Source organism: Myodes glareolus, chromosome 20 (assembly GCF_982192425.1).
Source record: "Myodes glareolus chromosome 20, mMyoGla1.1, whole genome shotgun sequence".
Lineage (NCBI taxonomy): Eukaryota > Metazoa > Chordata > Mammalia > Rodentia > Cricetidae > Myodes > Myodes glareolus.
Genome location: NC_142045.1, coordinates 50,373,459 through 50,400,509, shown reverse-complemented (window position 1 = coordinate 50,400,509; position 27,051 = coordinate 50,373,459). Strand labels below are relative to the sequence as shown.

At 44.1% G+C, this 27,051-nt stretch overlaps 2 protein-coding genes across 2 annotated transcripts; one reads left to right on the top strand and one right to left on the bottom strand.

Moving 5' to 3' along the window:
• Positions 1-81: 81 nt before the first annotated feature.
• Mrpl47 (mitochondrial ribosomal protein L47) lies at positions 82-12,857 on the bottom strand. The gene is made up of 7 exons (XM_048429941.2): positions 12,703-12,857; positions 10,153-10,298; positions 9,588-9,648; positions 6,915-7,011; positions 3,472-3,602; positions 1,995-2,090; positions 82-311 (listed from the first exon to the last, which is right to left on the bottom strand). Exons 1-7 carry the CDS (start codon positions 12,798-12,800, stop codon positions 158-160), a joined length of 783 nt encoding a protein of 260 aa, XP_048285898.1. The 5' UTR covers positions 12,801-12,857; the 3' UTR covers positions 82-157.
• Positions 12,858-13,117: 260 nt separating this feature from the next.
• Ndufb5 (NADH:ubiquinone oxidoreductase subunit B5) lies at positions 13,118-26,680 on the top strand. The gene is made up of 6 exons (XM_048429943.2): positions 13,118-13,277; positions 19,996-20,084; positions 21,285-21,351; positions 23,350-23,411; positions 24,158-24,264; positions 26,492-26,680. The coding sequence occupies exons 1-6, from the start codon at positions 13,154-13,156 to the stop codon at positions 26,610-26,612; spliced, it is 570 nt and encodes a 189-aa protein (XP_048285900.1). The 5' UTR covers positions 13,118-13,153; the 3' UTR covers positions 26,613-26,680.
• The last annotated feature ends 371 nt before the right edge of the window (positions 26,681-27,051 follow it).

Here is a 27,051-nt window from a genome sequence, read left to right as displayed (position 1 = left end):
GAACTCTGCCTGATTTTGATAGAAGCAACAGTACTTCTAGGGTTAGTTAACATGCCATGCTAGCCACAAGAACAATTGATATCATTTGAACAAAAACATTTCTTTATAAATTGCTAAAGACATTCACATCAGGACACAGGCTGCTTCAAGAATGAAATCAGACAGAGTTTGACTTCTGGGTCTCATCTTGGACAGTACTTGACTTCTGGTCTTGAGAGGTGTGTGGGAACTTTGCCTGGAGAATTCTTTCTTTCTTTTTCTGTAAACTTTCCTTTCTTGCTTTAATGCGGGCTTGTTTCTCAATTCTCAGTCTAGAATAAAAATATAACAGCAACTTAGACAAAACCGCCCCCCCCCCCCCCGCATTCCTCAAAGCGTGCCCATGCCAGCTATATAACAGCCGGTCGTGCCGGCAGCACTTGGCGTGCATAAATCAGGCTTTCACAGCAGCACTACAAACACAAGATAGTGGAGGTCAGACCACCTCAATACTGTGCCCGCAGAAACCGAAGGGAAGTGATGCAGCAGAGTTCTCCAACCACCTGGCATCTTAACTAGGTCATAAGTATGGACAGATTTCAAAGCTTAGGATAAACACCAGAGGCTGGGAATGAGCAAGGTGTTAGGGGACAGTAAAGTTCTCACTGATGAAGGTATGGCTGTATTTTGGAGACACAGAGCTAGCGTATAGTTTTGAAACAATGTGATAAAAGCCTTGAAAAACCATGAAGCACATAGTACAGACAGAGTAAAGGGCTATACTAGAGTAGACACAGTGCAGGAAGAACTTGAAGGATGGATTGAACCCATAAGACTGGTACTGAAATAAGAGGTGGTTTTTAGGGTCCCCACTGCACAGTGCACTCTTAAATGATGATGCTGGGTATGCATGCCTTTAATCCCAGCAGGCAGATCTCTCTCTCAGAATGCACTGGTATGGCAGATGCCAGAGCTATGCAGACCCAATCAAAGGAACCAAAGGAATAGAGGGAGCTGGTTCAGAGAGGAAGATAAAAAGTTCAAATTGATTCTAAAGTTTATTAAACATCTTAATGTAAGTCTGAAATAGCTGGTGATAGGGTCAGGAGGTGGGGCCACTTGATCCTGACCCCTGAACCCAGACTACAGGAGGGAGCTGCTCCTGCACGCTGTCCTCTAACTTTCACAAAGACCACACCAAGATAGTGTGTATGTGCACACACATATGGGCAAACAAAATTAACTTTCTTTTCCTTTTTCTTTGGATTAAGTTTTGGGGTGGAAACATCAGTTTGCAAAGAACTTTGCTGAGAACAGAAAGTATCCCTAGCAGGTTTTATCTGCAACAAGATCAGCCAGTGGTCTTATACCCAGTCCTCCTGCCTCAGCCTCCTCAGTGCTGGGGTACCCAGCTACAGGATGCTTCTGTACTGTGGGCATGTCACCTTTCATTCTGACACTGCCATCTTGCATCTCCCTGTCTCCCTTCTAAGTGGCTGGGGGGGTTAAACTGTCTTTTGTCTGCTTTGGGGGATGGATTCCATGTTGTAAGTAGCTTTCAGAAGACCCTCGTCTAGTTCCTTAGGTATCAGCTGCTGGTGCTTGGGCAAACACAATCTTGGAACAGAAGCACCATGTTCTCTGTCTCATGTAAGCTCAGTGCAGAATCTGCCATGGGAAATGCAACAAGGCATGATCTCAGGCTCCTCCCTTTCCCATGGGTCCTGGAATAAGAGCTTGCACTCCACATGGTGCAGTGGATTTCACTCTTATTTCAGACACACGGAAGTCATACAACTTTTAAATGGATACACACTGTTGGCACAGTGACTGTATGGAGGTTAAGATTTTAGATATATGGCTTCAATTTTCTCTTTAAACTAGTGGGTTGGTGTTTTTTTTTTTTTAAGTAATGGAAATATATTACTTACATAAAAGAAATCAAGGTGGAAAGAGCCAAGGGCATGCGCCAACTGGTGTAAGGGGCAGCTCTGTCATGAGGATGCTGTGCTCACCTGACAAAGCGATCCACATAGGGCATCGCGAAGAACCGTTTCCTGTTGTATCTTTTATTTAGGTACCAAGGTATAGGCCACTGCTTGAATTTGTGCCTGCCAAAAGAGTGAAGTTACTGCTTTACACAAAATAGTTCATACAGTTTTACTTAAGTTTTTCATTGTTTCCTAATTGGCCTCAAATAGATTAATCCAAATAAAAAATATTAGAAAATGGGGCCAGTAAGACAGCTAAACAAGAAGGCACTTGCCACCTGCACTTAATCCCTAGGACACACGTGTGAACAGGAGCAGAGAACCAACTCGTGCAGGTTCCCTCTGACCTCCACACATGCCACATATAAGCACATACAAGCACACACACATAAATAGGTAAAGTAAAAATAGAAAACAATTCAAATTACATGCTGGAGATTTGTACAACAGAGCTATATTCCTTAATCCTTGGAAGAGTTTTTTTGTTTTGTTTTGTTTTTTCATGTTTGGTTTTTGTGAGATAGGGTTTTTCTGTGTAGCCCTGGCTGTCCTAGAACTCAGTCTAGACTAGGCTGACCTTGAACTTTGAGGTCTGCCTGCCTCTGCTTTCCAAGTGTGGACCCACTGCCCAGCTCCTTGGAAGAGCTTTAAGAGAGGTTTTGGCAGTTCCTTTTTCTGTGTTGGATAAGATGGTTCTTGATTGGATGGCTGGAATTCCACATCAAGTGAGAAGGTGCTGTGTGTAAAGGTTCGGGGACTGTCTAGATACCTCAAGCCTCAACACTTGCTGATTACCATTTAAGGTACTACATGGCCATGAGTTAGTTTATCCTGGATCCTCTGGGGTGAGTTAGGTTATACTGGCTCCTCAGAGTCAATGCTGACAACAACCAGACCCTTCCCTGGATAGGGGTATGCTGTTCACTACTTGGCCCAGGGCTTATCCCAATGCCTGTGAAACAAGCAAACTGACCTTGCATTCAGAACTTTCTAGTCCCAGGTTCTTAGTGGGTAAGGTAGGAAGACTAGTATCCGAAATTAGCTCTTTGAGTTTTATAATCCGAAATTACATGTGTATAGGCAGATTTTTCTGTCAGAAGTATCTAACTTTTATGAAATTCTGTAAAGGACCCACGATTTACAAAGATGAGAACACACGGGGATGAGTTGTGTGATCTGGAATTTAACAGACACAGCAACTTTGGTGCATAGTTTGTGTTCTAGAGGATGGGAACTTCTTTACATAAGATCTCTAAAATATCCAAAGGGAGGATTTTTTTTCCTCGAGACAGGGTTTCTCTGTAGCTTTGTAGCCTGTCCTGGAACTAAACTAACTCTAACCAAGCTGGCCTTGAACTAACAGAGATCCGCCTGCCTCTGCCTCCCGAGTGCTAGGATTAAAGGCCACCAACACCCAGCCACAGGGAGGAGTTTTAAATGTATGGAGAGGGATAGCAAGTCCAGCGCTCTCTACTCTTGAAAGTACAGTGTAATTATGTACCAGATAATTCGTCCGAAGATGTCCCTTCTCCAGGCACCAGGTCTTGCTTTCTCCTGACCGGTCTGAAGAAGCCGCAGAGCATCCTCCCTCTCCTGGACAACTTTATCTAAGGCATCCATGGAATCAACAACCTGAGGCGACAACAACACAGCCAACGTCAGCCATCCTCACCATGACTGCACTCCAGACTCATGATTTACAAAGCAGGTGATTTATGACATTTTTATTTAGAAACTGCTCTTTCTAGTACTTTCTAGAAAGCCCTTTTGGCACAGGTGTGTGTGTGTGTGTGTGTATGCTCACGGGTATCTACAGTATGACTTTCTGTAACTTCTCTGAAGTTTTGTCATTTAATTTCTTAATAACTGGTTGCCATGCACCAGCCCTGTTTGGAGCGGACACAGCTCTAACGCCATCTGGATGCAGTAAGCTAATGAGACGTATAAGTGCTGCTGCCCTTTGTCAGAGCAAAAGACACATCTGTCCCTGATGGACACTGCTGTCCTCACGCTCAGCAGGTACCCTGGCCTGCTTGGCAACTCCAGTTCTCACAGGGAAGAATGTTAGGATTCGTTAAGATGCAAGAAGATACTTTTCTTCTTCTCCCCTCATATATTATATCCTGACTGCAATTTCCCCTCCCTCTTCTCCCAGTCCTTCTCCCCACTTTCCTCTCCCCCAGATCCACTCTTCCTCAGTTTCCCTTCAGAAAAGGGCAGGTTTCCCAGGGATATCAACCAAACATGGCATATCAGGTTGCAATAAGACTAGGTACATCTCACTCTCAAATAACCACTCAGTCTTAATATTCATTACAAATGCTCGGCTGATAACGCAGGCCTGCTAACCACCTAACTCTTACATTTAAACTCGCCCGTATTTCTTGTCTATGCTTTGCCATGTGGCTCATGGCGTGTTACCTCATTCTCTCCATGTAGTGCTGTAGTGGCCTGGTGGCCAGCTGGCATCTCCCTGACTCTGCCCTTCTTCCACTCAGCATTCTCAGTCTGATTGTCCTGCCTAACTTGATCCTGCCTTGCTATAGGCCAATCAGCTTCTTTATTAACCAATGAGAATAATACATATTCACAGTGTACCGAAGGATTATTCCACAGCATCTCCTCCTTTTTGTCTAATTAAAAAGAAAGGTTTTAAACTTAGCATAGTAAAACTATATATAATAAAACAGTTATTAAGTAAGAATTACAGTTATAATATCTAGTCTATCTCTATTTAGCAAAATTAGAGAAAATACTCTATTATCTATCTTATCTTGGTGAGTCTAAAGTTTTACACCTAGTTTGCTTTCACAACTAAGGAAAACTATAAGTTTAACTATTTAATTCCATCAAAGACCTCAGAAAGGAGTAATGTTACCTAATGACCTGGACAGTCACCCAAAGTTCCTATGTAACAATGGGGCACCCAACTCTGGTCTACAGATTTTCCTGTGAAGCAGGGAATTCAGAAGGACTGTCCTACCTTTCTGTAATGTGACAGCTGATGGCCTACAATGGAGCCAGGACAGGCCTGGAGGGCCACCTGAACTCTCCTGAGATTGGCTATCCACAGCTGCTGAGTCCACAGAGTACCACACGTTTACACCAACAGTGTGACTCAGGACTACATGTTTACACCGATGGTGTGACTCAGGACTACATGTTCACACCAATGGTGTGACTCAGGTCAGGACTACACGTTTACACCAATGGTGTGACTCAGGACTATACATTTACACCAATGGTGTGACTCAGGACTACATGTTTATATCAACAGAGCTGCACTTCAATGTTCAAAGTTTTGACTTTGGAGCATTTTGGATTTCAGGCTAGGGATAATCAATTGATATCCCTAAATTAAAAACAAAAACAAACTAAATCAAAACGCCCCAAGCTGGAAATACTACAGGCCCAAGTTTATCAAAAGGAACACTTATCAGTACACACCAAGAGGTATACCTCACTCAAATCAAGCCTCCTTCAAAGAGACTTTTTAGTTTACAAACTTTACTCGGTTGAGAATGCAGCCCAGCTCGTCTGTCCACCTCATGAGAATCAAACAACCCCAACTAAGGGAATGGGTCATACTCTTAAAAACAACTCTGTCGTGAAATAGAAGGACTGAATCTCTGGACTAAGGGGATCACAAAACCAGAAAAGGCATGATCCAGAATTCTCTTGCTGTAAATGATGTTGTTAGGATGCTCTATATGAGGGAAATAAGACCTATGGATTATACGATCACATCAATGTTCATTTCCTGACTTTAAAAGTATGAAATGATTATATATGAAATGGTATTTGGAAATGCATAATTAAATTTTGTGGACAAAGGGGTATGAAATGGACTACTTACTTTCAAGCAGTCGAGAAAAACGGTGTGTGGGGAGGTGGGGGGAAATAGAATACCACACCGTGAATAGGAACACATGTAATCAGAGTGAAGGCTGCAAGAAGTCTTTGCACTGTTCATGCAGCTCTCTGCACATCTAGTACTACATAAATCAAGTTTAAAAACTCAAATCAAACTCAACTCTCACGAAGTCATGATAACCGAGAGTTTGTTTCTCCTGTCGGACTCCTGCAGGGACACCATGTCCTGCCTTCTGTGGGCAGTGTGTTGAGAACGCTGACTAGTGGTGGCAGGAAGGAGAGAAGGGAGCTGAGGCGAGGCCCTACACTGCAGCAGTGACAAGGCTCAGCTCTGCTCTCACTGACTACAGATGACAGGAAAATCAAGTGTTGACCTTTAAAACAATCTGGGATGGGGGGGTAGTAAAACCACAGAAGCAAACACAACAAAAAACTGCACACTAAAAAATGGGTCAAGTTATTGGTGAATGGCCAAACTGGGGATAGAATGTACAGTGGGGCAGCTGGACACCAAACTCAGCGCCATACCACATGGCTGCTACAGTTCAAGAGACTTAACACACAGCCTGGCAATTCTACTCCCAGGTAGCTGCTCAAGATAAACAAAATAAATTCCCACCTGCAGGCTGGAAGCTGCCACAAAGAATAAGGAGACAGCAGAGGGACAACACTTGCTGGGGGGGGGGGGGATGGGGAGACAGCAGGGGGCGTGACACTTGTTGGGGGGGACAGGGAGACAGCAGGGGGCGTGACACTTGTTGGGGGGACAGGGAGACAGCAGGGGGCGTGACACTTGTTGGGGGGGACAGGGAGACAGCAGGGGGCATGACACTTGTTGGGGGGGGACAGGGAGACAGCAGGGGGCATGACACTTGCTTTGTGGGGAGGGGAGGTAGGGGGTGGAGGGCAGGGGTGACAAAGCACTCTCAAGAGAAATTGCTGGAATGGTATATAAAACTCTGTAAATTTACTAAAGAACCACACAAATAGAAAAAGGGTTGAATGTAAGAACCATATACCCATTCCTTTTAGCTTTTACCCTGTCCAGGAGTCTTAGCTCCCACAGCCTACCTTTTCTAACCGCTCTGGACTTGGCATTGGCAATCTCTGTCGCTTGGCCTCCTGCTCTAGAGTCAGAAGCATGTTTCTTTCCTTCAGAAGGACATACCTGTACCAAACACAAAGCCATGACACTATTCTATAGTGATTTCTTACATCAAAATTAAAAGCCCCAAGTCTTTTTTTTTAAAATATTTATCTTTTTTTAAAAAAGATTTATTTACTTACTGTGTATACAATATACTGCCTACATGCATGCCTGCAGGCCAGAAGAGGGCACCAGATCTCATTACAGATGGTTGTAACCTTTGGAGGAGCAGGCAGTGCTCTTAACCACTGAGCCATCTCCAGCCCAAAAGCTCCAAGTCTTGAAGTCTTTTGGAAACCTCACACAGACACCATTCCAAAGAGCTGCCCTCCGGCCTACTCAGGACTGCACCTTGTGCGGCATGCTGGAGGATTATTAACGCACCAGCCATTGCCCGCCATTCCACAGGTGAGGAAGAGGATGAACATCTGCTGAGGGGCTAGTTCACACCAAGTGCCGAGCACTTCCAATCTCTTCACAGCCTTTGGAGTCGGCACTACTCTCTCTAAGGAAGACAGCTCAGCGCAGTCAGGAATTACGAGCATGGGTCACAAGGCAAAGTCTGGATTCCAATCTCAGATCCTCTGTATGAACTCTACCTCTAGCCTGCAGTGCCATGCCAAGGTGACTTACTGGAGAAGGGACACATGTGTCACAATAGCTAAGGGGGATGTGCGACATCTCCTCGAGAGCTAAGGACTGGAAACAGCTTCCTAGAGACAGGATTTAAGATAGAAGGGGACAAGCCAGCCAGACTCTAAAGCACTGACTTGGCTGAGCTGGGGAAAGGGGCTTTGTGAACACCCCAGTTTCAGAATTAAAGCAGTAACTGTGGAGGGCAGGGCGAGCAAGTCAAAGGAACCCAGAACTTTACACTAGGGTCTACAGCCCCAGGGGAGGGAATGACAGAAGACACTGGCTTTAGCACAGCAAGTGCTGAAACAGTCCTAAGTTCACCTTTATTGACAACTCCTAACAGTGCTTTAACTAAAACTCACTTTTCTATAATAAATATGCACAGCATGAGCGGTTTTTGTAAACACTATGTAATTCTTTCAAATTGGGATAAAAAATTAAATGTCTACCAGAACGCCCAACAGATAACAATCATGAGTGAAGTAGGCTGAGTAACAGCAGAAAGATGAGGAGCTGGGTAAGCACTGCTGCACTGACCGCTGACTACTGGGTAGGCACTGCTGTGCACTGACCGCTGGGTAGGCATTGCTGTGCACTGACCGCTGGGTAGGCACTGCTGCACTGACTGCTGGGTAGGCACTGCTGTGCACTGACCGCTGACTACTGGGTAGGCACTGCCATGCACTGACCGTTGGGTAGGCACTGCTGCACTCACTGCTGGGTAGGCACTGCTGTGTACTGACCGCTGGGTAGGCATTGCTTCACACTGACCACTGACTACTGGGTAAGCACTGCTGTGCACTGACCAGCACTGATCACTGGGTAGGCACTGCTGTGCACTGGCCGCTGGGAGGCATTGCTATGCACTGACCACTGCTGTCAAAGAGGCACAGAGGTCTAACGACTCAAGAAGTCAAAATCACATATATATGATGTAAAACTTCCCCTAAACAAGTATGGCTTAAACAAAATAGCTTTGGGCTAAGTACTAGAATGTAACCTTGTCTTAATCCCCCCAGACTTACTGGGGCCATGTGCCTACATTCTCAATTAATGTATCCTTTAACACAACCCACTGGGATAATAGGCTAAAACCTTAGGTCATGAAATGGAATAAAAAGGAAGGCAGAAGTTTGAATGATCTGGTCCATGGTAAGACTTTAGTTGGAGACATTATCTTCTGAATGTTCTTTTAGAACAGACAGAAAGAACCCTGTTTGAAATGGCACACCCTGTTGTTTTGTTTAATATTTCCAGTTTTTAAAATGCCTTCCAAACAAACGGTGGGAAAAAAGAAACGGGAGTGTATTTACGGCAAAAGCTCTGGATCTCAATAAGTACAGGTTCCACTTATTGCAGATGTTTTAGAGGACGGGGCCTTCTTTCTCAGTTTTGTCTTCTCTGTGTGCATGCGGTTTATATTAAAGACTCCACCTCTTGTTATATGGTTGACAGTTTATTGCCCTGGAAAACTATTCAGCCTATTGTTGCTCCTAACTATGGTTTAAGGCTCCTAAGTGTTGTAGATAACAGGGTTCATTTTAAAAAGTAGGAGGTGAGTCACCTTTTGAACTGTAAATATAAGAAAGTGTCTACAAGGTCTTTATATGATTTCTGTCAGCATTTATATTAAACAATAAATTAACAAGGAAAGAAAAAATAGAAGGCAGTGTAAATGTGACTGGCCAACTAGTCCCCGTGTCATTCCTGAGTGTGTTTCTCAGCACTACTGGTTTAATGGCATCAGTCTGCCTCTTACAGCACACTCCAAACGTTCCACTACCTTCCAACTGTGCAACTGTCTCACACACAGACACACGCATGCATGCACGTGCGCGCACACACAGCTCATATGCTCACCCACTGCACCAGGAAACAAATCATTTTGTCCAATTGGTTGCCACAGGTGTAGTTTTGACCCCACTGTTAAACTGTAACATTTCAGCATGCAGAACACCCACCAAAGTTTATGCAAGTCTTCATTACTTTTGTTCCTTAGTTGCTGGCAGGTCCATGAAGCTCCTATGAGAATGAGAAATGTGTAACATTAAATGATGCTGTTAGCTCTATGCCCCTGGCTGATTATCCACTCTCGAAATCTGTTTCTGAATCTGTAAAATATGGAATGGAATATTTATTATTATTATTATATTAATATGACTAGAATTCAATTAAGTAACATGAAAATATCAGCAACATGACAGGTAACAACATTCAAAGCCTGCTAATATTTATGTTAAATGCATTTCCATTCCTTAAATTATTTTTAATTATTCATTACAAATTATTTCTAATTATTTCTAAAAAATATGCGAACTAAAATAAACCTAAACCTCCTATTAGTTAACATTTTCAAAGTACCTTTCTTTTAAACATTCTACCAACCTGCTGAGGAAATATTATTTTTATTCAGATATGAGAATGACCTTTAAAATTCAAAGGAAATTTTAAAAAGAAGTCCTAAACTGGATTCCTAGGATGATGGAGGGCTCAATCAATTAATGCAGACCATTCTAAAAAGCTTACCAGATTTGACCTTTTCTTCACCCCAATTCTTTGGGTCATCAAAAAATTCTTCTAGTCCTTTCCTTGACAATGTGGTATGAAGTAATTTACACTGGAGAAAAGATGTGACATGTTGTGTGTTCTTATGCAAAAAACTAAGGGGAAACCTGCAATTGAACACAAGCAAGTAATGGTTAAAGTTTATAATGCTCAGATTTTATAAGCAAGAAACATTTATTACAATGTCAAAAATTCCACCCAGTATTTTGACCCCCAAAGCAGTAAACTTCTAAAATGTGTTAGAACCTATTTTTATTGTAGAGATCGCTACCCTATAGTTTCAGAGACAACATATTTACACAATTATATACGTCTATCTTTTTTATTTTATTACTATTAATGTATGTGTGTGTGAGTACACACACTCATGTGCCAGAACACACATGTAGAGGTCAGTCCTTTTCTTCCACCTTGCTGAAGCTCTAGTTTCTGCCTGGCTAAATGCGCCAGGCCAGCAGGCATGAAAGCTTCTGGGTGCTTCCCTTTTCTCTGCCTCCTGTCTGGGCACAGGAATGCTGCTGCATCCACCTTCTGCTGCGTAGATCCTTGGGACCCGGCTGAAGTCAACATGCTTGAACAAGCACTTCACCTCCTGAGCCATCTCGCTGCCCTCACAATTACATTTCAGAGTAACATTTTTAGGTGCTTCCTCCACTGCAGCAACTGAATCTATGAATGGATCAAAACCATGGCGAAAGTCAACACTGCAACATCAGAGGGGCACAAGGCTTTCTCCTTTAATCCAGTAATTCTGTGTCTAGAGATTGTCAACATCAGAGAAGGGAGCTCAGACTAAGACGGCCACAAAGGAATTAAATGTGATATCAAAGAGCTGTTAATTACATAAACATACAACTAGAATATTGCTAATTATCGTACCACTGCATGAAAATCTTACGTAGTAATTTAGAAGTTATGTTTCTAAAAATATTTAATGACATGGTAAAATGACCTAAAAACAAAATAAATATGAAATATTTCTCAAGTGCTATCATCTTCTGAGCCAAGGGTATTTACTTGATTTGACTCTGCTTTTGTGTCCTGAAGACTGAGCCCAGGGTCTCAGGCATGTTAGGTAAGTACTCTACCACTGAGCCACATCCTCAACTCTTGACTTGAGTCTAATTATGACAATAATCAAATGGAAACATATTCTAAAAAAGAAAGAAAGAAGAAACTAATTCTACCCAAAATACCAGTAATCACAACAAAGGAAAACAGAAACATACTGGATTAATGACAATTAGGGCAATAAATGATCCTACATTGGAGCCTGAAGAAAAGAATGGAACAAAATGAAGACAAAGAAACAGAAAGAATGAAAAAAGGAATTATTAGTGCAATTTTCATTTTTTTGATTGTATGCTAACTAACATTATTATTCCTGAGGGTGATAACTGGGTCATACTTAGTAAGGAAATGTCCTTAGTTCTACATTTGAAGTTTGACCTCTGTCAAATAGTGCAGGACAAGGAGTATAAACACAGGGATCTTGAAAATGTGACAAAATGCCAATGACTTGGGTACTCGGTGAAGGGCACATGGTTACTGTTTTACTCTAAGAACTTTTCTGTTGTTCTGGAGGAAATAATGGCAAAGAAAGCATGTACACCTGCGACATTAAAGAAATGGCAACGTGTCATCTGGGAGCGCCCGCACAACTGCCTCTACCATCTTCAAATACTTTGCCTCTCTGCATGACAGGTATTTATTTTTATTAAAAAACACATAACAATTACTTCATTAAACATTTAAGGTATATGTATATGACTGTTTTCCTTGCATATGTATGCACCAAGAGTGTGTGGCTGATGCCTTTGGGTCTCCAGTTAAAAGATGTTGGTGAGCCACGCGGTTGCTAGTAACCTAACTTGGGTCCTCTGCAAGTATAAGTTCTCTTAACCACTGAACCCCAAATTATTTTTATTATCTCTCCAGCCCCAACTTATTTCATTGTTAGGGGGAAAAAAGACGATGAAAGACGAAATAATTTATTCAAATTTATCACCCTGATCAAGTTACAACTCTGCAAAATTTTTAAAAAGCTAATTTCCGAAGTTAGCGTTAACAATACCGAGCATAATAGAGGCACGACAGCTGCGTGTTGAGCCTAACACGGGTTGCTTCCTTCAATTTAATCTGAGGTACACTATGAATAAAACTCAGCTCATGGACGCAAATGTCCAAGAAGAGCAAGCTCTTTGCTCTCACACTCGCAGAAACCCCTCGCTTCTCTCGTCACTGTCACTTAGTACCTGCCGGACAATTAGGTCCGTAGCCGACAGTGCAGAACCGTTCGTCTCACACCCGGCGACGCCTTCAGTTTCGAACCCTCGGAAGCGGCTGTCCAGCCCCAGCCAGCCCCAGCACAGACCACCCGAACCCCCGCCCCCCCACCGCGGCCCCCGGTCGCCAAGGTGGGCGACTCCAAGGTCACGCCCTCGGCCAGAGCTGCGCACTCTGCAACAGGCACCCGAAGGCGGGGCGGTCATCCCTTCTTTCTTCACTTACCCGGTACGAGCAGGCGCCTGGGGACTTACTAGGGAACCCGCAGCCTTCAGGAACGCCGAGACTCTTCTACAAATACCCACTACACTGGGCGCAGCCATGTTTCTAAAGCAGGCCCACTGTGCCGGTACCCACAATGTCACTTCCGTTGTTGCGTGCCGACAAGTGAAGCAAACGCGAACAGGTTTTGCCCTTGCTAAACATGGCCGTCCTTACTGCTTCCACCCCCCCCCACCCCCCCACTCCTTATCCACCATAGTGCTTCTATCGGCTCTCTTCGAGCTTCCTACCCACGACGTCTTCAGGTCTGCCCGCGAGCGCCCACACGTGAAGCGAACAGGAACCTGCCACTGCCCTTACTTAACATGGCCGCCGCTAGCTTTCGCCCTCACAGGTGGATTGTCCCTCCCGGCTCCCGTTGCTTACCCCACTTCCTCTCCTGCCCGGAGTAGCCATGGCGGCTATGAGCCTGCTGCAGCGGGCTTCGGTCACCGCGCTGACAGCGCTGTCTGTCCGCCGTGCTGGCGCTAGACTCGGAGTCGGAAGCTTTCTCACACGGAGCTTTCCGAAGACTGTCGGTGGGTGCAGGCCTCGGAGACGCGGGTGAGAGGTGGGAGGGCTGTTTCCAGGTGACCTTGGGGGCCTCCGAGCGAGGGAGCAGGGACGAAGTTGACCTGGGGTTTCTAGACGAGGCTGAGGTTTCTAGACTGGCTGTGTGAGGGGCTGCTGCAGAAATCCGATGGCCTTGTTTTAGCGTGCGTGAAGCACGATGTCACTCACCGTGCCGGCTGCTGCTTCCTTAAGGCCAGACCAGACAGGAGTGGAGCTGCCGTCCGCGTCTCCCAGGGCAACACATTTGTTATTGACCAGGTCTCGGCCAGTGAGACCGGAGGTCCGAACTTCCCACCCTCAGTCCCCAGTTCCCGAGCGCTGGGAGTACAGGCTTGCGCCGCAGCGCCGGGCTCACGGCCGAATCTGGATAGGTGGGCACTTGCGGCTGGTTCTAACCCGCCGGTAAACTGAAGTGAAGGCTGGGATGATGCTCATAGACACGGTGTCAAAAGGCACCAGGTGACAGCTGCCTTAGGCACAATAGTAACTGTCTGTGGAGCTCACGAGGTTCTAGAAGTCCACAAAAATATTGTTTGTTTTATAAAAGACTATAGTGTTAGTGAATGTGTAAATGCTAAGTTGAGCCCAGATTGTGTCTGTTGTATGTTAATGCAGCCGTAACTTTACTCTTGGCAGTGCTTCTCAACCTGTGAGTTACGACCTCTTTCACAGGGGTCTCTTGAGACATTGGAAAATACAGATATTTACATTACGATTCATAACAATAGCAAAATTACAACTATTTTATGTGGTTGGGGGTCACCACAACATGAGGAACTGCCTTAAAAGGTCGCAGTGATTGGAAGGGGCCGAAGAGGAAGGACTAAAGAGCTCAGGGCTCAGGACAGTCATAGTGAGGGCCTAGGAACCTGGCCTGATTACCTCTGCTTTCTAGAAGAGTAAACATGGTTTATTTAGTATTCGATCTCTTTTTCTCTCTCCAAAGACTCTGAAAAGTAAATGCCATGTTATCCCCTCATTTTACAAAAGAGGAAACCGATTTAACTAATATTAAGAATAATTTGCCGTTCTGCTATGTTAGCAATAATGGTGGCCGATATTTACTGAGCGCCTGTTAAGTGTCAGGCACGGTTTAAGTGTTAATTCCTCTTGGTCAGAGATACGCTGTTTATTTGCCTTGTGAAGTACACAGAAATGAAAATTTTACCCTAAAACCAGTCTCTAAACATCTTGTTCTATTTTACCCTTTTTCTCTCAAGTTAAGTGGCACCATTATGTAAGGAGGCCGTATGCATAGGGGCCTTCTGGATTATGCTGCACAGGATCAGTGCTTTTAAAATTGCCAGCAGGAATTTAAGCTTAATGCAAACTTTATGTGCTAACACACTACTTGGTAAAATCTTTTTGCAAACCTTTTTTTTTTCTTACTACAAATATATCCTCAGCTATCCAAGCGGAGAACCCTCAAATTCTCCCCCAAAGAGTGCTTGATGGAGTCTAGCTAAACTGAAGGCTCCCAGGTTCCTCTTTCTGTACTATTCCCTACCCTTGCGGTTTTGACAGGCTCATAGGGAGCGATGATCTTTCTGATGAGAACCGGGAATGCCTAGTAGCTGCTTGTTCCCACCATGGTTGTTTCACCGTATCACTACTTTCCTAGGCGTCCTGTGCCTTTGTCTCCTGAAAGTCTTCTCTTCCACATTTTCTTGAGAAACACAGAAAGGTTGTTAAGCCCCTCCCCCGTCTTCTTTTCTCTGGCACTAGACTGCGATTTAAATCCTGGTTGCAGAATTTAGAAGCTTCATGACCTTGAGTGCACACCTCTTGGTCCTGCTCTTCCTTCCTCATCTGGAAGATGATCATTGTAGACACTTGACCGAGCAGCTGTGAAAAGCGGAGTCGGAGACATTTCTGGCACCATGAGCCTGCACCTGTGCATTAGTCTCTTCAAAACAAATTAGAAAGTACAGCATGAGATTTGCCCTTTTATTTTATTTTCTGTTCCTATTTCTTGGGTACTGCTGATGATAAACAAGCTTTTGCATATGCGAGTCAGCTGAGTTCCTTCCCCTGGACTGCGTCAGTAAGCCCTCTTTTTCCTTTCTCTTTATAAATTTTTGAGACAGAGCCTCACTAAGTTGCCCAGGCTGGTCTTGAATACACTCTGCATTGCAGACTGTCTGTAGTCAGACTTTTCTTTTCCAACTTGCCAGTTCACAAATAACCGACACGGAGACTTAATAATTATAAAAGCGTGGCTGATAGCTTATGCTTGTTACTAACTAGCTCTTATAACTCAAATTAACCCTTTTATGTTGAATGAACGGCGGGCCACTTCCCACCGCCCACCGGGCTAGCTTTACCCGAAATAATTACATGGAAACTGTATTCTTTTAAACACTGCCTGGCCCATTATCTGTAGCCTCTTATTGGCTAACTCTTACATATTGATCTAACCCATTTCTAATAAGCTGTGTAGCACCTCGAGGTGGTGGCTTACCAGGAGGATTCTAACCTGCGACTGTCTCGGAGAGGAGAATCATGGCGTCTGCCTCACTTCCCTTTTTCCCACCATTCTGTTCTGTCTACTCCACCCTCCTATGTTCTGACCTATCAGGCCAAGCAGTTTCTTTATTAATTAGCCAATGAAAGCAACAGAAATACATAAGACTCTCCTACATCACTTTTATTTATTTATGTGCTGCCACATGACTCATGGCTTGTCACCTCATTTTGTATACGTTCTGCTCCCTCTGCATCTGGCTGCTGACTCTCAGACTCCACCATTCTTCTTCCTAGAGCCCTCCTAGTCTGACCCTCCCACCCAGTCTCTTCCTGCCCAGCTGTAGGCCAGTCAGCTCTTTATTAACCAGTGACAGTGATACATATTTACAGTGTACAAAGATTGCTGCATGGCAGTGAACCTGTGATGCTCCTGCCCCAATCTTCCAAATAGCTGGATTGAGCATCTGAGAGGTGTAATTCCAGTCTAAGGTCTTCCTGCCATTGAAGTTGTGCCCTTGAAGGGAATATTGGGGCATCAGCCCCTCCTCTTCTTTTCTCTGCTTCCTGGTCACTAGAAGATGAGCAGTTTGTGCTGCTGTATACTCCCATCATGCTTTGCCACAGGCTCAGCCAGCAAGACTTCCAGCTTATAAATGGGAAACTCTGAGTCCCTTTCCATTCTAAAGCTAATGTATCACAGATATTTTTCAGGTAGGGGAAAGCTGACCAACAGATATATGGACAGCGTACTGTGAACTAAGACAAGGAGTAGTAAAATGAAGATAATCATTTTAACAGGCAGAGTTGGCAGAAGTAGTGGGTGGGTTTTCTGGTGTCTGGATGTGGGACTTTTGGGACACCTAGATGTTGAGAGAGTGGGGCCGAAGGTAGTGAGGACCTAATTGGGGTGGAGGAGGGCCTGGACACAAAGCTGAAGTGCCTATATGTGTAGAGGTCAGAGGGCAACTTGTGGGATCAGTTCTTCCACTGTGTGGGATCTGATGACCAAACTCAGGTTATGAGGCCTGACAGCAAGTGCCCCTCCCTTCTGAGCCACCTCGCTAGCCCTTCTTAGAATCATCGTCAGTTTGTCATTAAGTGATGAAAGACTGACAGATATAATGACGAGGACTTAGATTTTTAGACCAGATAATTAAAATGGTACTTTTATCTGAAAATACAGGGAAAGACAATGAATGACCAGTTTTTGATTATTTGAAATGCAATCTTGATATCACTTACAGTCAGCAAACTCTAAATACCTTTCCTGAGTGATTCACATATTTAAAACCATTTATTGGAGGGGGCTGGAGAGATGGCTCTGTGGTTAATAGTGCTGTTCTTCTAGAAGACCTGGATTCAGTTCCCAGAACACATAGCATATCTTACAATAGCCTTTAAACTCTAGCTTCTGAGGGACCCTGTCTGGTGTTCTGTGTTGTGCAGGCCATTCAAAGAAGGATAATCACTTATACTTATCCAGAATGTAACTTTAGGCTCTCTGGCAGCAGGGAGGAATAGCTTCTGTGAACTGAACCTCAAACCTCCATTCAGAATCATATTCATTGATTGTACACAAAGATTGTGTCTGGGGTACAACAAGTTCCTCATACCAAAGCTCTTAAATCTATCCTATATGTTCTCTGAAGGAAATAATCCACCCCTGCAACCTTAGTCCTTATTGTGTACTGTGTGCAGTACCCAGCAATTCAAGATCTCCAAGTGTGCCTGGATAGTCTAGTGACCAGTGTCGTGCAATGGATGGAAAACTTCCTCAGACAAACAACCCCATAAATCATAGAAAACAGTCACAGTTCTCTACCATTATTTCTTCAAGGTCTAGGTACCTTAGACAAACATTCTAGTGTTTGTTTAATACATTGTACTGTTACCCTAGATACAGTGAGAAACTGTTGTTGTATTCTAATGTTTACCGTAGGTACAGTGACCCCACTAGACCCCACTACAGGACCGTGTCTCTTACCTCCATTGGCAGCTTATTCACCTGCACATACCCATTCACACTTAAAAAAAATAACAATTTAAAAAATCATTTATTGAAGACTTAGTCCTGTAAGCCTTGCTCATTCTAATGTTTTCAGAATGTGAGCAGATGGCCCTCCCACTTCAGCAAACAGAGACCTCGGCTGTGGGAAGTTGACTACTCTCAAGTAGATTTCAGGACGGCTGGTGGGAGTAGCAGTCATCAGGCGTATTTAACCAAGTGTAATTGTTAAACAGTTGGGTAATCATATTAACAAAGAGAAAGCAGTTCACTTTGCTAACCTCATTAATATTCCTCTAATGCAGCCAGTCCAAGCTTTCTTCCATTGTTCTTTTTTGGGGGGCATGAAACATTGATACAGGTCTCACTCGCCAGGTGCCCCTGGTTGGCCTGGAACTTAGAACTCTCCTCCAGTCTCTGCCTCCTAAGTGCCCGCTGTTTGTTTTGTGTTTGCTATACAGTTGTAATGATCGTTCACTGAAGCTACGTATAATTTAGTCCTTCCTCTGTTCTCTGGTTGAAAGAGAAAGGTGGGCACTGGGAAAGTAGCCTAGAGGTCTCCACTAGATAGGCAGGCAGCAGGAGGGTGAGACACGGGGCCTGGCTTGAGCTCTGAAGCTCCAGGGCCCATTCCCAGTGACACTTCCTCCAAGGCCAATCCCTAAGCATTCAGATATGAATCTATGGGGGCCATTCTTGTTCAAACCACCACACTGTCTTTACCCACTTAGGTCATTCATAGGAGTCTAGATCCTGGGGCTTTTGAGAGATCCTTTGGATGGATTGCATTTTTTTTAGGCTAACTATAGTCCTCTGTGTTCACTTACTTGCCAACATTCACAGATCCAGCCAATTATGGTTGAAATATTTAGAAAAATAAATTGCTCCTATAACCCCTTGTTATTATTCTCCCAACAATACAGTATAGCAATGGTTTACATGTCATTCACTGTACTCAGTATTATAAACCTAGAAATTAGAGCATATAGGAGAATGTGTGCGTGTTCTTGTGCCGATGCCATTTTATTTAAGGTTCTTAATCATCTGGAGATTTTCGTATCCATGGTACCCAAACTAGTTCCTCATGGATGCTGACACCAAAGGACAATTGTGCACATCCCTGGGCACATGGCGTGTCAAAGGGAGCGTGTCATCTGATGGAACAGCATCAGCTTCCTGCAGGATATGTTCTGTGGTCCTAAAAGGCGGGGGCGGGGGTGGAGGTGAGGGGGAGCAGTTCTTGCCATTGAACATGAATAAAGGGTACCGTTCTCTCTTACATCTTACATCTTCTTAGTATCACCATCTAGGAATTTCAGGCGGGTTCATTTTTGGGTTTCCTTTGCTGTGATGGGTGCAGTTGCTTCAATGGGAATCTGAGCAGAAGCATAGCCAGCCCCTCTGAATAACAGTGGTTCTTCTGGGCAAGCCGCTGATGGTGTCTTATCAGTCTCCATGGGACAAGAGCAGAGAAGGGATTCAGGAGGCACACTCCACCTCCACTTATCTCCAACAAGGCTGAAATCATTCCAAATCTTTGATTTGAGGAGGAGGATACTCTTAGTCAGAGATGACTTACAAATGGATTTTGTCACGATATGATGGATGAGGTATAGCTTGGTGGTAGAAGTACCTGACTGACATATGCAAGACCCTGAGTTTAGCCTAACGCGCGCACGCGCACACACACACACACATGATAGAGTGTGTAGTCTGTAATAATCAAGTTTCTGCAGGAGATTGGAGTAGACACTGCTGGTCCTGTCTGTCTGTGTTGCAGCAGCTTCCTGCCTTCCACGTTCTTGTGCTAGGAGGCATTGCTCACCTTTGTCTTGTAGGTAGCTTTAACATGTTCATTTATTGTCAGGAAAGCCGAGGTTAGCAGTTTGTTAGGAGCGTTTGCCTTTCCTGCCTGTTTCTAAGGTATACTGAGATGATTGCTCGATGCTGCTACAGGCATTGAACTGAGCAGCGCTCTGTAACTGCGGAACACTTTCCAGCATGTGTGTGAAGACTGGGCTTCACCTGGTTACTACTAGAAACGAGAAGAAAATAGCAGCAGCAGCAGCAGGAGCTATCTTTGGGAACAGTCAGTCTTTGTGGTGTGCTCTGCCCCTTCTGATGTGCAGGCAAAGCATATTTACTCACAATGCCCCACGGTCTCCTCTGCCCACCCCCTGCATGAGCCCTGTTAAACAGTCTCGCATTTCCAGCTCCTGTGCGGCACAGTGGGGACCATGGCAAGAGACTGTTCGTCATCAAGCCTACTTCGTACTACGACAGTCGCTTTTTGAGGTTGCTGGTAAGTTGAAAATGTCCTTAACTACAGGATGTTTGGGGGAGGGGGTTCCATTTCGGAGACGTCTTTCATTTTAAAATCACTATTTTCCCTCAGGGGATGCTGAGATTGTGTAGTAAGGTCTTGATTTGCTGCTATATTTTTAAAAGTTAATTAGAACCTTTTCAAAGCAAGGGTTTATATTGACCACAGACCGAGTGCCAGCCATTCCTGCTGCTGGGGATGGGGTCTGAAGTCCCAAGTGTGTTTCCTCTTTAAGTATAAAAATAAATCTGCAAAAGACTCACTGGAAGATTTCTAGTGAAGCACCTCTATTTTAGGATGTGATTTTTAAAGAAATTTTTGCCATTTGAGTACTGATTTTTAAGGGAATATTCTTAATATAGCAGGAGCGCAAATAATCCCGCTTATTTAGTATGCTACTTGTGTGTATCTCATCGTCTTAAAGAAGTAACAACCAGAGGCTTAAAAATGGAGGCTTGTTCAGACTCTATCACTGCCCCTGAAATGCTCACCACGGACTCCAGCTACTTGAGACCCCCCTCCCCCGCTTTCACTGCTTCTTCTTAGTCCTCTTTTTAAAACCTGGCACAGGACCTTGTGCTATCCCAGGCGGGCCTCAAACTCACAACTCCTGTTCCTCCTGCCTCCACCTCCCAAATGCTGGGTCCCCAGGTGTGTGCTATCATGGGCATGAGTGCCTTCTTACCATGACCAACTCCAGTGACATTCAGTGACTGAAATTCTACTGTTTCCATACTTCGTCCCAATACAGACAGTGTGTTCTTTTTTTTTTTTTCTTTTTCTTTTTGATTTTCGAGACCAGGTTTCTCTGTAGTTTTGGTACCTGTCCTGGAACTAGCTCCTGTAGACCAGGCTGGCCTCGAACTCACAAAGATCCGCCTGCCTCTGCCTCCTGAGTGCTGGGATTAAAGGCATGCACCACCACTGCCCAGTTCAGACAGAGTGTTCTTTATTGCATTGTTTTAACCAAGAAGTCAAAAGTCATTTCACATATATTGTATTGTGCTAAATAGTTGTGTTTAAGAACTAAATCAGAGAGAGGAAAATAACAGAAATCAGTGATTCTGATTCCTGAATTGACATGTTTCTTTAGTAAGGATATTAAAGAAATTGAATGAGGATAATTTCAGTGTGAGAAGTAGGGAAGATCATGAGAAACTGCTTTCTTTTTCCTCATAGAAATTCTACCTTATGTTGACTGGGGTTCCAGTTCTGATTGGCATAACGCTGGTGAATGTATTTATTGGTAAGTACATCATCTAGGCTCACTCCACGAAATGATAACATTGGTAAACATATATACAAGTTTTTAAAAAGGAAATTATGAACATTTCCATTACTTACATTTGCTTTGCTCTGACTAAACATTTGTCACAGACAGTATAAGGAAGGAAGGTTCATTTTGTCATGGTTTCAGAGAGACACTGGTTTGCCATGAGGTGGATGCTGGAGTGGGAAGGCACCAGGAAGCAGGGGAAGCTTGCTGGGACTAGGGCGGTCTTGACCTTTAAAGACTGCTCTTAGTCACTAGTTCCTCTCTCAAGGTACCACCTCCTAAAAGCTCTGGGACCTTTCAAATAACACGAGAGCCTGTGGGGACATCTCTGTTGTAGGGAGGTCACTTGTTTGTTTCCCAGCCGTCTGACAGCTCAGACCTAAAATAATCACACAGAAATCATGTTATTTGCAATACTGTTTGGCCAATAGCTTAAGCTTATTTCTGGCTAACTCCTATATTTTAATTTAACCCATCTCTATTAATCTGTGTATTGCCACGTGACTGTGGCTTACCAGGTAAAGTTCTGGCATCTGTCTCTGGTAGGGCTACATGGCTTCTCCTGATTCCGCCTTCCTTCTCCCAGCATTCAGTTTAGTTCTCCCCACCTACCTCTGTTCTGCTCTGCTCTGCTATAGGCTCAAAGCAGTTTTTTATTAACCAGTGGTAATCACAGCATACAGAGGGGAATCCCTCATCACATTTCTGCAGAGGAGGTGGCTTCTGAAGCCTCATCTTCCTTCTCCCTTGTCCTAGCCACTGTTTTATTGCTGTGAAGCAACACCATGACCACAGCCACTCTTAGAAAAGGAACATTGAATTGAAGGCTTGCTTACAGTTTTGGAGGCTTAACTCACTATCATGGTGGGGGCATACATGGTGCTGGAGCAGTAGTTGAGAGAGCTACATCCTGATCCATAAGCAGAAAGAGAAGCTGCATCTGGTGAACTTTTTAAACTTCAAAACCCAGCCTCCGTGATACACTTCCTCTAACAAGGCCACACCTCCTTATCCTCCTAATCCTTTCAACAGTTCTGCTCCCTGGTGAGCATTCAAATAAATGGCATGGTGGGGGGCATTCTTATTCAAACCACTACATTTCCTTTTACAGAATCAGCCCTGACAAGCTGGATCAGGGAAATAGAGTGACAGTGGGGAAGAGAATGAAAGAGACAGACAGACAGACACAAACACACATACACACCGACAGACAGAGGCAGGCACTGACTGACTGAGAGAGAGTATTAAGCTTCACCCTGAGTCTCTAACATCAAATACACACTAAAGGTCTTCTGAGCAGTGTCTTAAAATGCTGAATTGTAGTAAGAGGGCTGCTCTTTTGTTTTCGAGTTGCCCAGACCCAAAATAATCACATAGAAACTGTATTAATTACAATACTGTCTGGACAATTGCTTAAGCGTATTTCTAGCTAACTCTGACATCTTAAATTAACCCATTTCTATTAATCTGTGTATCGCCATGTGGTTTTGGCCTACTGGTAAGGTTCCATCCCAGCTACATGGCTTCTCTCTGACTCTGCCTTCTTTTCTCTTCTATCTCTGCTTGGAATTTCCGCCTTGCCCTATTCTGCATTGCAATAGGCCCAAAGGAGCTTCTTTGTTAACCAATGGTATTCACAGCATACAGAGGGGACCCACATCACTGAATTATTTTGAATCTTAGAATATTCTGTCTGGTAGATTTACAGAGGAGCAAAAAGTAAAAACAAACAGTGTGTCCTTTATTATGTCTCTTTATATAAGAACAAAATGGGAGGCTCTGCTGAGATGTTGGAGGTCCTGTCTTACACTTAGAACATGGATAAAAGCCACTCCCAAGGGGACTGGTCTTCCCCTGTGAATTAGCACATTAGAGGAAGCAGCCCTTGAAACCATGAGAAGCTGGCTGCTGACTGCTTCTGGTGACCGTCAGTGCTAACCTGGGGTCATCATCATTTTCTCTCACTAGGTGAAGCTGAACTCGCAGAAATCCCAGAAGGCTACATCCCAGAACACTGGGAGTATTACAAGGTTTGCATAGCTCTTTAGAATTCTTATTGGATAGCTTATTAATGTTGTGGTAAATGTCTTAATTAGGCAGTTATGATATAGATTTTCAGTTCTTTACATCAAGTAGATGGTGCATTTGAAACTTAAAAATTATTTTTTAGATTTATTTTATATGATTGGGTGTTTTGCCTAAATATATGAATGTGCTCCACATGTGTGCTTGGTACCTGAGGAGTAACCTGGAGTTACTGATGGCTATGAGCCACTGTGTGGATGCTGGGGATTGAACTCAGATCCTCTGCAAGAGCAGCCAGTGATCTAAACTGTTGAGCCACTTTCTTAGCCCACAATATTTTTTAATTTTTTGTAAGTAAAGATTATTAGTACCTTTTCATTAAAAAATTATGTTAAACCTTAATAGGCTAAATTAAATCTGCTTATTTATGTAGTCTGGTGGAAAGATCTTTGCATTTGGATCAGTAGCCTCTGGTTTGCCCCTGCCCTGCCCTGCCCTGCCCTGCCCTGCCCTGCCCTGCCCTTAAGCTGCAGCCCCAAGTGCGGTGTGAAGGGAGCACACAGGCTCAGAACTGAAGCAGACTGATCAAATGCTACCACCTTGGTGCTTATCTCAGACGTGGGACAAAAGAGTGTGAACCTAGTGGTGGCCATGGTTTAACACATGTGAAAGTTGTTGACATGAACAGCAGTCAACCAGAAGAGCAAGCCTCCTTGGGAAGGTAACTGATTCCAAACCAATTTTCCCTTAGCACCCAATATCAAGATGGATTGCCCGAACTTTCTATGATTGTCCCGAAAAGAATTATGAAAAAACCCTGGCTATCCTCCAGATTGAGTCTGAAAAGGCTGACTTGAGGTAGGAGAAAGGGCTGGAAAGGGTTAATAGGTCATGAGGCTGGGGAGAAGGTGTGCCTGGTGGGAGGGGAGATGCTGGCTCTTATTGAAAGGAATGTTTCTCTGTGTCTCTCTCTCTCCCTCCCTCCCTCCCTCCCTCCCTCTCCCTCCCTCCCTCCCTCCCTCCCTCCCTCCCTCCCTCCCTCCCTCCCTCCCTCCCTCTCTCTCTCTCTCTCTCTCTCTCTCTCTAGTTATGGGTATATGTCTCTGTGTGTGCAGACCCTGGGAGGCCACAAGAGGGCATCAGATCTTCTGGAGCTAGAGTTGCAGGCCTTTGTGAGCCAGCAGATGTGAAGCAGCAGCTCTCTCTCCAGCCCTGGAAAGGACTCTTGAATAGGCTGCTCTGTGCACACAGCACCTACTCCACATGTCATAGAAGTCATAGAAACTGCCCTGTAATATAGCGATTAGAAACTACCATATGCAACCCTTTTGGACCTGTCTCTAGAGGAAATGCTCGTCTGATATTAGGTTACATCAGTGCAGTTGGCTAGCGCCTCCAGGATCTGTTTCTGCCTCCTCAGCATTGGAATATGAGCCCAGATGATTTTACATAGGTTTTGAGATTGAAATCACATCCTTGCAAGGCCAGCTCTTTACTGACTGAGCCATTTCCTCAGCCTTAGGGGTTTTGTTATTTTGTTTTTTGGCTGTATCTTATTTTGTTTTGTTACTTAATTTTTTTTATTTTTATAAGAACTTTCTACATGAGTACTATATTTGCATCATTTCTGGTCCCTTCAACTCTCCCCCTCCACTCCTCAAATTTGTGAACTCTTTCTTTAATTACGATAGTTACCCATTTTGTGTAATTATATTTAGAAGAGTAGGGAAAAGAAGGATTGAATATAATTCATTGTAAAAAGTTGAGTAAGTGTGCTCTTCAGGTCACAGGTACAGAGGTCTATAATCTCATAGTTAGAAAGGTAGTTAATGCCTATGAAATGATTTTTGCAGTTCCCCATTTCTGGTCATAAAAAGATTAATTTGTGTATTTTGGAGGGTCAAGGGTTGATAGTGAAGGGGTGGTCTTGGATGTATTGTAGGGAAGGCTTCTTGTGTAGTCCAGATCACCCAGTTCAAAAGGCTGAGTTTGGCACTGAGTTGAGGATGGTTTTCTTGGCTCTGATTTTTCCCTTCTGATTTAACAACTGAATGTCACATGTAGGCCCCTCAGATGCTGGTGATAGAGACTCCACTTCCTGTGGAGAAGTTGCCTTTCCTAACAGTGATAGCAGAGACAGTAGGCCCTCCACGAGGGGGACATCACCTGCAGCACAGGACTCTCACATTGGTAGGCATTCTGTAGCCAGCTGTGCTAGCGTTGAAAAGGTGGGAAGACAGTCAAGCATTGTCACACAGCCACGGGGCAGGGCCTGTGGGGAGACCTGATCAGTGTAAGTGAGGCTTTTACTGTGGACGTGACATGGGCAAAGTCAGGAGTCCCTGACTTGGTAGAGGTGTAGTGGGCGTCTGCCACTGTGACTGTGTGCATCAAAGCCAGACTCTCACGTGTACAGTGATTGATTAAATCTGTAGCTGGGATTGTTGGATCATTTTATTTTTTTATTAATTTTTAGTGTATAAAATAATGGCTTCCCTGATGGCATCAACTTCATAAACACATTTCATTGTACATTAATCATCTTCACCTCCCATTTACCTTCTCTTATCTGCTCTCCTCTTTCCTGTTGATCTCTTCCTGTCCTCCTCCCTTCCTCCCACTGGCCCCAATAGTTCTCCATCTGCCTTTTATCCTGTGTATATCTGTATAATCTGTATATAATCAGTGTGTATGAAATCTGGATTCCACCTAGGAATCCAAACACAGTATGCTCGTCTGGCTTTGCCATTTAACATGATGATCTCCAGCTTCATGGGTTTTTCTGCATATGGCGTGATTGCATTTTTCTTTGTGACCGAATAGAATTCCATTGTGCACATGCGCCACATTTTCTTATCCATTCATCTGTTGATGGACTGCTAGGCTGCTTCCATATCTTGGCTGTTGTGGACAGGAACATGGATGGTCAGCTATGTGTCTGGCATGCTGACTTGGACCCATGAGCAGTGTAACTGTGCTATGGTGGTTCTGTTCTGTTTTCTGAGGAGCCTGCGCTGACTGCAGAAGTGACTGCACCTGCCTGCGTCCATGCGCACGCTCACTGTTCCTATTCTCTTTGTTTCAGGTTAAAGGAGCAGGAAGTTCGAAGACTGATGCGGTCCCGGGGTGACGGGCCCTGGTTTCATTACCCAACCCCCGAGAAGGAATTCATTGATCATTCTCCAAAAGCAACTCCTGACAACTGATCATCCATTAGTCTAAGAACAGCATGTTCTTTCTAGTAGAAAGAAATGAATAAATATTCTGTATTTTCTTCGTGTGGTTCGGGTGTTGTATTCCATGTGGACTTTTCAGCTTCATCTGTTGAGATTTATGGGGTGGTAATAAGAACTGGAGATCCGGGACACTGTTGATAAGCTGCCGAGTTCTTTTTCTGGCAGGTGAAGTGCAGCCATCCTGGGAATGTTCAGGGCCTGCAGTTGTCTGTGTCCTGCATTGCAGATGGCGATTATTCAGGACTACTTGGATTTTAACTTTCGTGAGAAATACCGAACCAACCGCATAAAAATGTTAGCACCACAATAAACAGACTTTCACTAGTCTGGCAGTGTGTGATGTAACATCTTGCTTTGTTTTGGGGTGTAGACCACTCTTTTTAGAACTACAGACACAGATGCAGATGCA

What these genes read in the sequence shown, in the direction of transcription:
- Mrpl47 (XM_048429941.2), bottom strand. Translation starts at nt 12,800, where the DNA reads ATGGCTGCGCCCAGTGTAGTGGGTATTTGTAGAAGAGTCTCGGCGTTC. An exon ending in TGAAGAAAAGGTCAAATCTG is followed by an intron (nt 9,649 to 10,152) that starts GTAAGCTTTTTA and finishes TCATTCTCATAG; the next exon opens with GAGCTTCATGGACCTGCCAG. An exon ending in ATCTTCGGACGAATTATCTG is followed by an intron (nt 2,091 to 3,471) that starts GTACATAATTAC and finishes CTCTTTTGGCAG; the next exon opens with GCACAAATTCAAGCAGTGGC.
- Ndufb5 (XM_048429943.2), top strand. Translation starts at nt 13,154, where the DNA reads ATGGCGGCTATGAGCCTGCTGCAGCGGGCTTCGGTCACCGCGCTGACA. An exon ending in GCTGGTGAATGTATTTATTG is followed by an intron (nt 21,352 to 23,349) that starts GTAAGTACATCA and finishes TTCTCTCACTAG; the next exon opens with GTGAAGCTGAACTCGCAGAA. An exon ending in AACACTGGGAGTATTACAAG is followed by an intron (nt 23,412 to 24,157) that starts GTTTGCATAGCT and finishes ATTTTCCCTTAG; the next exon opens with CACCCAATATCAAGATGGAT.